The sequence below is a fragment of the Aquarana catesbeiana genome, linkage group LG10 (genome assembly GCF_042186555.1).
Source record: "Aquarana catesbeiana isolate 2022-GZ linkage group LG10, ASM4218655v1, whole genome shotgun sequence".
NCBI lineage: Eukaryota > Metazoa > Chordata > Amphibia > Anura > Ranidae > Aquarana > Aquarana catesbeiana.
This window is the reverse complement of record NC_133333.1, coordinates 57,423,791-57,436,069: the sequence shown is the minus strand read 5'-3', so window position 1 is coordinate 57,436,069 and position 12,279 is coordinate 57,423,791. Positions and strand designations below refer to the sequence as shown.

Genomic DNA, 12,279 nt, shown 5'->3' with positions numbered 1-12,279 from the left:
CCCGGAGAACCTGCCAAACTCCTTAATATAATTCATTACTACTGGCAGGGATATTGGTAAAAAATAAAAAGAGATCATCTTCATATAATGATATCTTTTCCTCCATATCTCCCCTAGTCAGACCTGTAACATCAGAAAAGGCCCGCATAAGACAAGCCAAAGGCTCTATAGCAGAGGGGGCAGTGGACACCCCTGCCTAGTGCCCCGGGAAAGTCTAAAACTAGGAGATAGCGATGGCTCTTGAACTATCTAGGCACCATCACATGATCGGTCAATCAGCCAAAGCTCAAGGAACCCGAGTTGAGAATCGCTGCTTGAGCCCCTGGGTTCAGTGTTTGACCGGTGCTCAACTAAATTATAGAAATTGTTAGCGATCTTGAAGGCCCTACTGATTAACGGAAAACAGATAGTCTATTGCAAACAATTGTTTAATTTATATTAGTATGTAAAAGGTTGATTTTGTAAGGTGGTTGTAAGATGGTTATTGTATGTGCATTTACTGTATGTCACAAAAACAGGTTGTGTGGTGGAAGATGGGTGGAGAGGACCTCTCTAAGTTTAGGATCTTGCTACTAGAGACTCTGAAAAACATTACCTGTTTTATATTGTGATGTAAAAAGCTGGGTCAGTGATGACAGCTTTCCTGGTATACTGATTATCAGTATAAAATGTTGACAATCTCACCTCCTCTTATAGGTATCTGTTTTCTTTAAGAACAAAAAGACTTTAGAAGTCATTGAAGGTAATATAAAACCAGACAAGGAGATCATGCTTAGGATTTTGAAATGGCAGTTTCAGAATACATTTTAAACAGTGAAAGCATGAACAATTTATAATAAACCTTGAAAGAATGGGTTTAATCCTCATTATACATTGTTGGGTGGGCACATGCCAATCATTCCTTTCTACTCCACATGCCAACAGTGCATTCAATACAGCTTTAGTAAGTTTATGTAAACCCCAACAATTAACTTAAATTTACCATAGAGAGTGTTTAATTACATATATTTGATGAGTGCGAAAAATGACCTGTTGATTTTTTGTTTTTTAAATTTTGCCTAAACATACACTTTAATGTCCTTCTCTGGCCATGTGTGTTTTTTGGTATTTTACAGAGTTAGAGTGTGCCAAGAGTACAGCCACTACGTACTTCTGGTACAGAAAAGCCTTGGATGTTACAGAGTCTATTGGAACATCAGAGATGAACTGGCCAATGACAGGGTGTCTTGTTCTTGCCTGGATACTGGTTTGTGGTGGTATGATCAAAGGCATCAAGTCTTCTGGGAAAGTAAGTTGATGATATGTATCAGTAATTGTGTTGTAACCTGACCATCCATGTCTGAAGAGTAAAATGTTGCACAAGTTATGAAGTTAAAATGAGTTTGTAGCATTGGGATTATTATTTCTATTTTCTAGCTGAGTAGATTAACGGAAGCGCTTAGAGCAGACAACATTCTAAGGCCAATTTACACTTATCAATCAAGGTGTGTTGGGGTAACCAACGTTACGTGGGTCGACGCTTTGCAGTGTTTTCATTTTGAATGGCATGCCAACAGAGTAACCAAACCGATCTTTAATATTGATGTTTTGCATCATACTTCAATGCACAGTAATACACTGCTGTGCAGTTTGATCTGTTGCTTAGAAGAACTTGCTACATGCCTGTTCTAATGCGTTGCCATCCCGTTTTGAGAGTATAAATGATCCTTTACAGTAACCATTACTTATCAAACTGAAGCTGTTGAACTTTTGTCTGTCTGTAAGCAATCACTGCTCCAGGCTCCCTCTGACATTTGTCCTGTGGACTCTGCTGATTGGTGACAATTAGGCAGACCTGGACAGTATGTAGCTTCAGTTCCTTTTCAGAAGAGACTACTTCAGCAAGCTTTTACATGCACCATAGATTAATAAATGGTGGATATGCTTCACAAATAACCTGTCAACTCCAAAACATTGTCTATGCCAGGGGTATTGAATTAAAATTCATGGAAGTCCAGTCATTAAAATTTGTATCCAGCAGAGGTCCAAGTCTCATGTTTGTTCTTTGACTTGGATCCTTCATATCACAGCCCCACCCCCTTACATTACAGTTTTGTCTTTACATAAGTGTCATCAGTCCTCCCCTTTACATCACAGTCCTCTTCACATCACAGTCCCTCATTTACACAACAGTGCCTCCTCTTTACATCGCAGAACCCCCTTTAAACTACAGAACTCCTTCCTTGCACCCCAGTCTCCTTCACAGCCCCCCTTCCTTGCATCCCAGTCCCCTTCACAGCCCCCTTCCTTGCACCCCAGTCGCCTTTACAGCCCCTCTTACTTGCATCTCCGTCCCATTCACAGCCCCCCCCCTTACTTGCTCCCCAGTCCCCTTTAAAGCCCCCCTTACTTGCATCTCCGTCCCATTCACAGCCCCCCCCTTACTTGCTCCCCAGTCCCCTTTACAGCCCACCGTACTTGCATCCCAGTCCCTTTCACAGCCCCCCTTACTTGCACCCTAGTCCCCTTTATCTTACCTTGCACAGCACTCATCCTTTCCAGTAGATACAGTGCCTTGAAAAAGTATTCATACTCCTTGAAATTTTCCACATTTTGTCATGTTACAACCAAAAATGTAAATGTATCTAATTGGGAGTTTTTTTTACAAATAAATATTTAAAAAGTTTGGCGTGCACTTGTATTCAGCCCCATTTACTCTGATACCCCTAACTAAAATCTAGTGGAACCAATTGCCTTCAGAAGTCACCTAATTATTAAATAGAGTCCACCTATGTGTGTATAATATTATTATCAGTATAAATACAGCTGTTCTGTAAAGCCCTCAGAGGTTTGTTAGAGAACCTTAGTGAACAAACGGCATCATGAAGGCCAAGGAACACACCAGACAGGTCAGGGATAAAGTTGTGGAGAAGTTTAAAACAGGGTTATGTTATAAAAAAATATCCCAAGCTTTGAACATCTCACGGAGCACTGTTCAATCCATCATCCGAAAATGGAAAGAGTATAGCACAACTGAAAGCCTACCAAGACATGGCTGTCCACCTAAACTGACAAGCTGGGCATGGAGAGCATTAATCAGAGAAGCAGCCAAGAGGCCCATGGTAACTCTGGAGGAGCTGCAGAGATCCACAGCTCAGGTGGGAGAATCTGTCCACAGGACAACTATCAGTTGTGCACTCCACAAATCTGGCCTTTATGGAACAGTGGCAAGAAGAAAGACACTGTTGAAAGAAAGCCATAAGAAGTCCTGTTGGCAGGATCAGATGAGACCAAAATTGAACTTTGTGTGAACGGTGTGTTTAGGGCGATGTGCAGTGTTAGTTTTCCGCCACACGTAGCGTTTTGCTTTTAGGCCAAAAAGTTCCATTTTGTTCTCATCTGATCAGAGCACCTTCTTCCACATGTTTGCTGTGTCCCCCACATGACTTCCCACAAACTGCAAACGGGACTTATGGCTTTCTTTTAACAATGGCTTTCTTCTTGCCACTCTTCCATAAAGGCCAGATTTGTGGAGTGCACGACTTATAGTTGTCCCGTGGACAGATTCTCCCACCTGAGCTGTGGATCTCTGCAGCTTCTCCGGAGATACCATGGGCCTCTTGGCTTCTTCTCTGATTTAATGCTCTCCTTGCCTGGCCTGTCAGTTTAGATAGATGGCTATGTCTTGGTAGGTTTGCAGTTGTGCCATACAACAAGTTCCTGAAGCACTAGAAACTGCCAGTCATATGTGGATAAAACTAATACCCAGTGCAGCTGGCAACCACTGGAGAAATGGGAAGCAGGAATCAAGACAAAAGAGCAGCGCTCTATGGGTAGGAGCCAACATTTTATATATATAAATATATGAACCATGGACTGGATTCACGCTGGTCACACGTAGAGAGATCGTTACAAAATGTGTGGGGAACAGTATTGTCTTGATGAAAGAAAGTGGGGTGATGAACTTCCTCTTGCTTCTGACGTGAGGTCAGGTACTGTCAGAATCCAGAGGAATACTGTGTGAGCGGGGAGACGCTGTCTGGCAGCGATGATGGCTGGAACTGACCTCTGTAATCCAACAGCATTGTGCCAAGCTGTTTAGGATGTAGTGTGTCTGCCACCGCTGGAGGATGGAGCCGGGGAAACCGAGCGAACCCCTTCTAATCCAGACATCGTGGATAATACAGTTACTTACTGTAGCTATATGCTTTTTATTATCTGCTGCAGTTTTGTACCAGCACCAACAGGCTTTGTAATTTGCTGGGTAACTGTCTACAGCGCAATAAACGAAGTTTGAATCCAGTTCATATATATATATATATATATATATATATATATATATATAAAATTTTGGCTCCTACCCATAGAGCATTGCTTTTTTGTCTTTTGATTGCAGTTGTGCCATACTCTTTCCATTTTCTCTACAACTGTATCCCTGAACTGTCTTGTGTGTTCCTTAACCTTCATGATGCTGTTTGTTCACTGAGGTTCTCTAACAAACCTTTGAGGGCCTTGGAATTGAGCCTGACGTGCAGAGGGAGACCTCTCGTACGGCTCTGGTTCCGGGATCACTGGAGTGGGAACAGTGACCCTCGGAGCACAGTGGGGTATGAGAGCCTGCAGGGTTTGCTTGGCTGAAGATGATGTCCACTTGGCAGAGACAGAAACAGGCTTGATTGCTGTGGATGCAGGGACGCTGAGAAGCAGCAGGCAGGTGCACGCAGATGCAGGACTGTAGGCAGGTGCGCACAAGCGCAGGACAGCAGGCGGGAGCAGGGTCAGACAAGCCAGGTCACAACAGCGGATCAATCAGACAGAAGCAACAGGTACAGAATGGTCAAAGTTCAGGCAGGATCGGCAGCAGGAGATCTGACAAACAGCAACACAGAGCAGGTCAAAGGCAAGCCAAGGGGTCAGGACTGGAGACAGCAGCGAGGTCAGGAGAAGACGGGTAAACACTGGAGCAGATGCGGGTTCAGGATCGGGTTACAGGATGAGATGCAGATCAGACAGCAAGGATGCATTCTGAAGAGGCCCCTTTTAAAGATCACCGGGCGCCAAAGCTGCGTTACTGTGCACGATCTCCGCGATTTGTGCATGCGCATTGGCGCACGTCTATTCACCACTGAATGCCTGTGGACTGGAACACATCTCGATGGACCTGCGTGCCCGCGGCCAGTTGCAGCGCCATGCGCAGTACGTCCATGACACTGAGATTAAATTACATACAGGTGGACTCTATTTACTAATAGGTGAATTCGGAAGGCAATTGGTTCGACTAGATTTTAGGGGTATCCGATTAAAGGGGGCTAAATACAAATGCATGCCACCCTTTTCAGATATTTATTTGTAAAAAATTTTGAAATCATTTTTCATTTTCATATAGTTACATAGTAGGTGAGGTTGAAAAAAGACACAAGTCTATCAAGTCCAACCTATGTGTGTGATTATATGTCAGTTGTGACAGACCTAGCCGGGAGAGAGACTTTTGGAGGGGACTGAATGCTAGCCTCTTGCCGATCGATTGTGGGCCCTGGCATTTAATATGAGCCGGAGGTATGCACCTCCACTTTTAGTGTATAAAAGAGCCTTTATATTGCAATAAAAGAGATTCCTGTTTGAACTTACATACAGCCTGCCTGGTGTTTGTTCTGAGCTACACAACTGGGTTAGAATGGCACATAGCTGTAGTTCTAATCCTGGAGCATCGGATGACCGTACGATCAGATGTTGCGATCTGCAATCTGATTCTATAGCTGCAGAGGAGTGTCGGGAGAGTGGAACCGAGCGAGCAAGGGGCTTGTTACAGTATTTATATCTCTGTATGTTGCGGTCGTTCAGGTGCTTATCTAATAGTTTTTTGAAACTATCGATGCCCCCCGCTGAAACCACCGCCTGTTGAAGGGAATTCCACACCCTTGCTGCTCCTATGACCCGTACACACGGTTGGATTTTCTGACGGAAAATGTTCGATGGGAGATTGTGTAGGCCCCATCGGACATTTTCCATCGGAAATTCCATCACACAAAATTTGAGATCTGGATCTCAAATTTTCTGACAACAAAATCTGTTGTCATAAATTCCGATCGTGTGTACACAATTCCGACGCACAAAGTTCCACGCATGCTCGGAATCAAGCAGAAGAGCCACCCTGGCTATTGAACTTCATTTTTCTCGGCTTGTCATACGTGTTGTACGTCACCGCGTTCTTGACTTTCGGAATTTCCGACAGGATTTGTGTGACCGTGTTCATGCAAGACAAGTTTGAGCCAACATCCATCGGAAAAAATCCATGGATTTTATTGTCAGAATGTCCGATCGTGTGTACGGGGCATTACGGTAAAGAACCCTCTACGCAGTTTAAGGTTAAACCTCTTTTCTTCTAATTTTAATGAGTGGCCACAAATCTTGTTAAATTCCCTTCCGCGAAAAAGTTGTATCCCTATTGTGGGGTCACCAGTATGGTATTTTGTAAATTGAAATCATATCCCCTCTCAAGTGTCTCTTCTCCAGAGAGAATAAGTTCAGTGTTCACAACCTTTCCTCATAACTAAGATCCTCCAGACCCTTTATTAGCTTTGTTGCCCTTCTTTGTACTCGCTCCATTTCCAGTACATCCTTCCTGAGGACTGGTGCGCAGAACTGAACAGCATACTCTAGGTGCATCCGGACCAAAGTCTTGTAGAGTGGTAGAATTTATTGTTTTATCTCTGGAGTTAATCCCCTTTTTAATGCATACCAATATTCTGTTTGCTTTGTTAGCAGCAGCTTGGCATTGCATGCTATTTTCCTTCCACTTCACAATGATGTGGCACTTTGTGTTGGTCTATCACATAAAATCCCAATATAATACATTTACGTTTTTGTTTGTAACATGACAAAGTGTGGAAAATTTCAAGGGGTATGAATATTTTTCAAGGCACTAAAGTGTTAAAAACTAGTGAGGATGGCCTGACCTGCATACTGGCTCAGGTGACAGTAGGTAACTATTATTTGGTGTATTTTATTTTTCCGCTTCTTATGTTAAATAATACATTTTATTTTCAGAATTTTTAAGAAATCTGAAGTTACTTAGACTCTTGCAGTTTTTTCTACCTTCTTGTTTACCGTTCTCATTGAAAGTAAAAGAAGAAAACCCCAAATTTTTTGGTTGTCCCCAGAAAAGTAATAAGGGGGAATCTTCCAATGGGGACCCTAGCTGGTGACCTGGGGGTGGGGGGCAAGGGATGCTCCTAACTTGTAAGAATTTCCTCTCACTTCCTGTTTTGGCTATGGGACAGGAAGTGATGGTAGATTCCCCCAATGGGACACAAATGGCAAAAAAAACTGACGTGTTCAAATCCTCGTCTACTTTTATCTAAAGTGAAAAAAATTATGTCTGTAGTTCTACTTTAAATACTGAAACTTGGGTTCACTTTATGTGACTACATTAATTTTTTGGCTTTTCCAGGTGATGTATTTTAGCTCGGTTTTTCCTTACGTTGTGCTCTTCTGCTTCCTCGTCCGTGGATTGTTACTAGATGGTGCTATGGATGGGATTCGAATCATGTTTACACCAAGGGTATGGATCATAGCTTCTACAGACCACTAATCTTACCTTATGTTACCATAAACAATACTCCTTACGCAATCATAATTTTTTACTTTATTTTTTTACATAAAAAAAACTATTCGGTGTGTAGTATTACTGAACCAGTAGCAAAATGACTTGGTCCTCGATGAGGTGGATAAAGTCCAAAAAGAAAAATAACAAAAAATAGAAATCCTAGGAAAGAACCCTAGGTAAAAACCTAGCCCATTTCATGAACCACTGTAAGTATATCATGCAGTCATTTACATATGACACAGCTCAATGTGAATTCCATCCCACAGCTAGTCAGGAAGAGCTACCAGCAAGTAGCACATTGGCATACACAACTCTTAATCCGAGAGACAATATAAAGTGCAATTAGTAAGCTTAAAATTGGAAAGATGAGTATACTATAGAAGTCCTCAGCTGGTGGACCATTAATCCAAGATACTGTTGTGATAGCTCGACAAACTGTTAAACCCCAGACAGCATTAAGCTGGTAAGCAAGCAGGAAATGAGGGTGAGGCATAGGAAAGTCTATAAACATATGATGACACAATAGGGCAATGTTGCGTGAGCTCCTGATGAGCTGATCGTTGCATGGCGGAAGATTGTATTGTATATATTGTATTTTTAAATAATTTTTTATGTTTTAATTTAGTGTTTAATTATGTGTGTGACATTATTATTAATAAATATTAGATGGCGCTGTGATTGGTGGATCGATTTTATGTTACATTCTTTTGATTACCTATGGGCTTTAGCAGATAACTTCTAAGTATAGTGAGCCTCCATTCATGTTGAGGCACTGTGAATATTCCGGCAATAGGTCAATTTGCATTAAAGTCAAACGTCCAGGATTCAATATGGCAGCGGAGCCCTATCTGCACACTCAGTGCGTGATGGGCGCCTCTAGACCCGTCCCCCCAACGACGTTATCAGTGAGTGACGAAACACATACGGTGGGCCTATGAGGTGACATCATCGTGCACGTGGATTTATTTACGGTTGGGTTCTGATGTGTCTAGCTCATAGGAACACCATACTATGCTACATGTCTCTGAAGCCTGTCGGACACTTATTCTTTTACCTTTTTAATAAGATCTAACATGCAGTTTTACACTATGAGATTGCTTCTTAAGTCTTACTTTTGAGAAATTGTAACTGCATATCCCTTACTGGCTTGGAGGAGGCTACAAATTGGTTTATGAGAGACCTTAACCCTTTAAGTGCTGTTTGACCATCTCTTATACAGGGATTAGTTTGATCTGGTAAGGCGCTACAGTGTGTTTTTGCTTGGATGGGGTGCACCGCTGATGAGATGGAAGGCCATCACAGACTTTTTTTAATCACTTTGGTGTCTTCTACATCAGAGCGTGAAGAATTTTTTTTTGTTCTTTCACTTTTTTGTTTTTTTTACTTTGTGGACTTTAACACTGTTGAGCTTTTATTGGATGTAAATGTCCTTACTGAGATATACTATACTAAGGAATGTTATTTATTTGCACATGTTTGATGTATATTTTTCCAGTATGTACACTGAGCAAAATTATAAACGCAACACTTTTGTGTTTGCCCCTATTTATCATGAGCTGAACTCAAAGATCTACGACTTTTTCTATGTACACAAAAGGCCTATTTCTCTCGAATATTGTTCCCCACTCTGACTAAATCTGTGTTAGTGAGCACTGCTCCTTTGCCGAGATAATCCATCCACCTCACAGGTGTGGCATATCAAGATGCTGATTAGACAGCATGATTATTGCACAGGTGTGCCTTAGGCTGGCCACAATAATAGGCCACACCAAAGTGTGCAATTTTATCACGCAGCACAATGCCACAGATGTCGCAAGTTTTGAGGGAGCGTGCAATTTGCATGCTGACTGCAGGAATGTCCACCAGAGCTGTTGCCCTTGAATTGAATGTTCATTTATCTACCATAAGCCGTCTCCAAAGGCGTTTCAGAGAATTTGGCAGTACATCCAACCCAATTCTAATCTATTCCAATCCTACCCAACTCGTTTCAACATGCGTGGTCAAAGTCTTCCTCAGGGGATTAATTTGCTGTCAAAAGACATATATACAGTCATTATTCATAAATCAACAATGTAAACTTTAACCACTTGCCGACCGGCTCCTTTACATATACGTCGACACTTTAAAGATGGATATCTCTGTAACGGCAGCAGCTGCTGCCACAACCGAGGTAACCATCTTTTCAGCCGGCGGTCCTGTTTACGATAATGGTGGTCTCTGCGGCGGATTCGCCGTGAGATCACCGTTGGCGGCGGGAGAGGGGCCACTTGGCTGCTCTCCCACGACCTCCGCCGCTTACCGGAGCCGTCGGAAGCGGCGGAGGCGATCGGGACCTGTTCGTGGCTGGCTATGGAGACAAGTGAGGGGAAGATGGCCCCCACCCGTCTCCATACCGTAGCAGGACGGAAGCGACGTCAACTCCGCCCATACGTCTTAAAGGGCCATTTTTTTTTTTTGTTGTAATTTTTTCAAATGACAATTTTTTTTTTTTTTTTTTTTTCATTTTAGTCCAAATATGAGATCTGAGGACTTTTTGACCCCAGATCTCATATTTAAGAGGACCTGTCATGCTTTTTTCTATTACAAGGGATGTTTACATCCCTTGTAATAGGAATAAAAGTGACCCAATTTTTTTTTTCTTTAAAAACAGTGTAAAAATTAATAAAATCAAGTAAAATAAATAAGGAAAAAAAAAATTTTTTTAAAGCGCCCCACCCTGACGAGTTCGCACGCAGAAGCGAAAGCATACATGAGTAGCGCCCGCATATGAAAACAGTGGTCAAACCACACATGTGAGGTATTGCCGCAATCATTAGAGCGAGAGCAATAATTCTAGCCCTAGACATCCTCTGTAACTCAAAACATACAACCTGTAGAATTTTTTTAAACGTCGCCTATGGAGATTTTTAAGGGTAAAAGTTTAACGCCATTCCACGAGCGGGCGCAATTTTGAAGCGTGAAATGTTGGGTATCAATTTACTCGGCGTAACATTAACTTTCACAACATAAAAAAAAATTGGGCTAACTTTACTGTTGTCTTATTTTTTTATTCAAAAAAGTGAATTTTTTCCAAAAAAAGTGCGCTTGTAAGACCGCTGCGCAAATACGGTGTGACAAAAAGTATTGCACTGACCACCATTTTAGTCTTTAGGGTGTTAGCAAAAAAATGTATAATGTTTGGAGGTTCTAAGTAATTTTCTAGCAAAAAAAATTGTTTTTAACTTGTAAACACTGAGTCTGAAAAAGAGGCCTGGTCTTTAAGTGGTAATGCAAAGTCCCTCATACATATAGAGGCAAATTACAAAGACAACATATTTACCAATGGAGGATACACACGGAAAATTCTCCTGTCCGGAGTTCCCTTAAAAAAATCAGTCAGACGATCCCGTAGCCTCATGCGGTACACGCTCCAAAGGGGATAGATCCACTCACATGTGGCTAACAAGAAGCCACAAGGCAGCCAAAGGGCGAACAGAAAGGGGGATTCTAAGTACCTGCAGCAAAGGTCCCAATAATTATTATTTATAAAGAGATCAAAAACTGGTAAATGAGATATGGGGGAGTATGGGGACAATAATTATGTGGGAAATATGAGTGTAAAAAAATCTAATGTATTGATTAGTGACATGAAGTGCCAAACATGTGATGTGATGTGTTGTAAGAATAATTGTACTTGAATTGTCCAGGTGTGATTAAAAGTATTAATGAATAAAAGACTAAGTAAGTGTGAAAAAATATCTGGACAACAATGATGAAAAGGAAAAATTGATGTCCAAATTCAAGCGTGTACATGAAGGCATGCAAGAAAAATTCTAAATGAAGAAAAATGGTCCTGGTAGGAGTGTCAAACACGAAGAGCCAGGATCGGTTAAAGTAACATGAAAAAGTGCATATGAAAGAACCCAAATGATGGGTACGAATGAACGCAAAAAAAATGGGAAAGATTCTACCTAAGTGAATGGAAAAAGGAAGAAAAGACTGTGCAGTGAGGAAAAAGGTGGTATTAAAGTGTAAAGGTGGGGTGATATAACATCCCAGACCGATCCCCACTCCTCTATTCAATATATTCCAATCTTATTATATATTCTTAAATTAATACCTTCAATATAGAATCCCAGCCGTTAGTGTGTGCAGCATCTAAAATAAATGCCAAACTGGAGGGAGAGTTCAACATATGGCCATATTAGGCCTAATGGCTGCGGGGATTATCTAAAAAGAAGTTGGAACATATATGACAATCAATGAATCAAATAGTGCTCCAAGAGCTGCCAAAAAAGTCAGGCAAAAAAAAAAAGAGCAATATAGTAACGAGAGTATAAGGAACTGACCTGTATGGAATTTTAATGGTATATACGCCAACCTTCTCATCCGGGTGCTGGGAATCGACTGGAGACTCCCAGCAACGCCGGTGATTTATAGTCATGCCAATTAGGCATGGCTTGGCTTTGCATGGTACAGGTGGCCATGGGAGGTCCCTCCATCGCCGTCGCCTAATCAAAGGGAGCAATGCATTAGGTTAAGGCTGGCCAAAATATCATATTTGTAGATTCTAAAGACAACTACGGTCGTCATTTTTGTGTTGAAGTCGTAGTTAGAGGCAATTACTGTGTTTTGCCAGACGCAAAACCTTTGAAAAAGGGTGCACCCTTTCTCAAAGGTTTTGCGTTTGGCAAAACACAGTAAAAATGTTTGAG

The 12,279-nt window shown here is 41.7% G+C and overlaps 1 protein-coding gene across 5 annotated transcripts in view; it reads left to right on the top strand.

Annotated features, from left to right (window-relative positions):
• Nucleotides 1-12,279, top strand: part of LOC141110709 (sodium-dependent neutral amino acid transporter B(0)AT2-like) — a 179,715-nt gene that overhangs the window by 134,558 nt on the left and 32,878 nt on the right. For all 5 annotated transcript variants that reach the window (XM_073602238.1, XM_073602234.1, XM_073602236.1 and 2 more), the window contains exons 5-6: nucleotides 1,116-1,288; nucleotides 7,430-7,540. In XM_073602238.1, coding sequence (XP_073458339.1) covers nucleotides 1,116-1,288; nucleotides 7,430-7,540 — 284 coding nt within the window. The remainder of the gene's footprint in view (nucleotides 1-1,115; nucleotides 1,289-7,429; nucleotides 7,541-12,279) is intronic.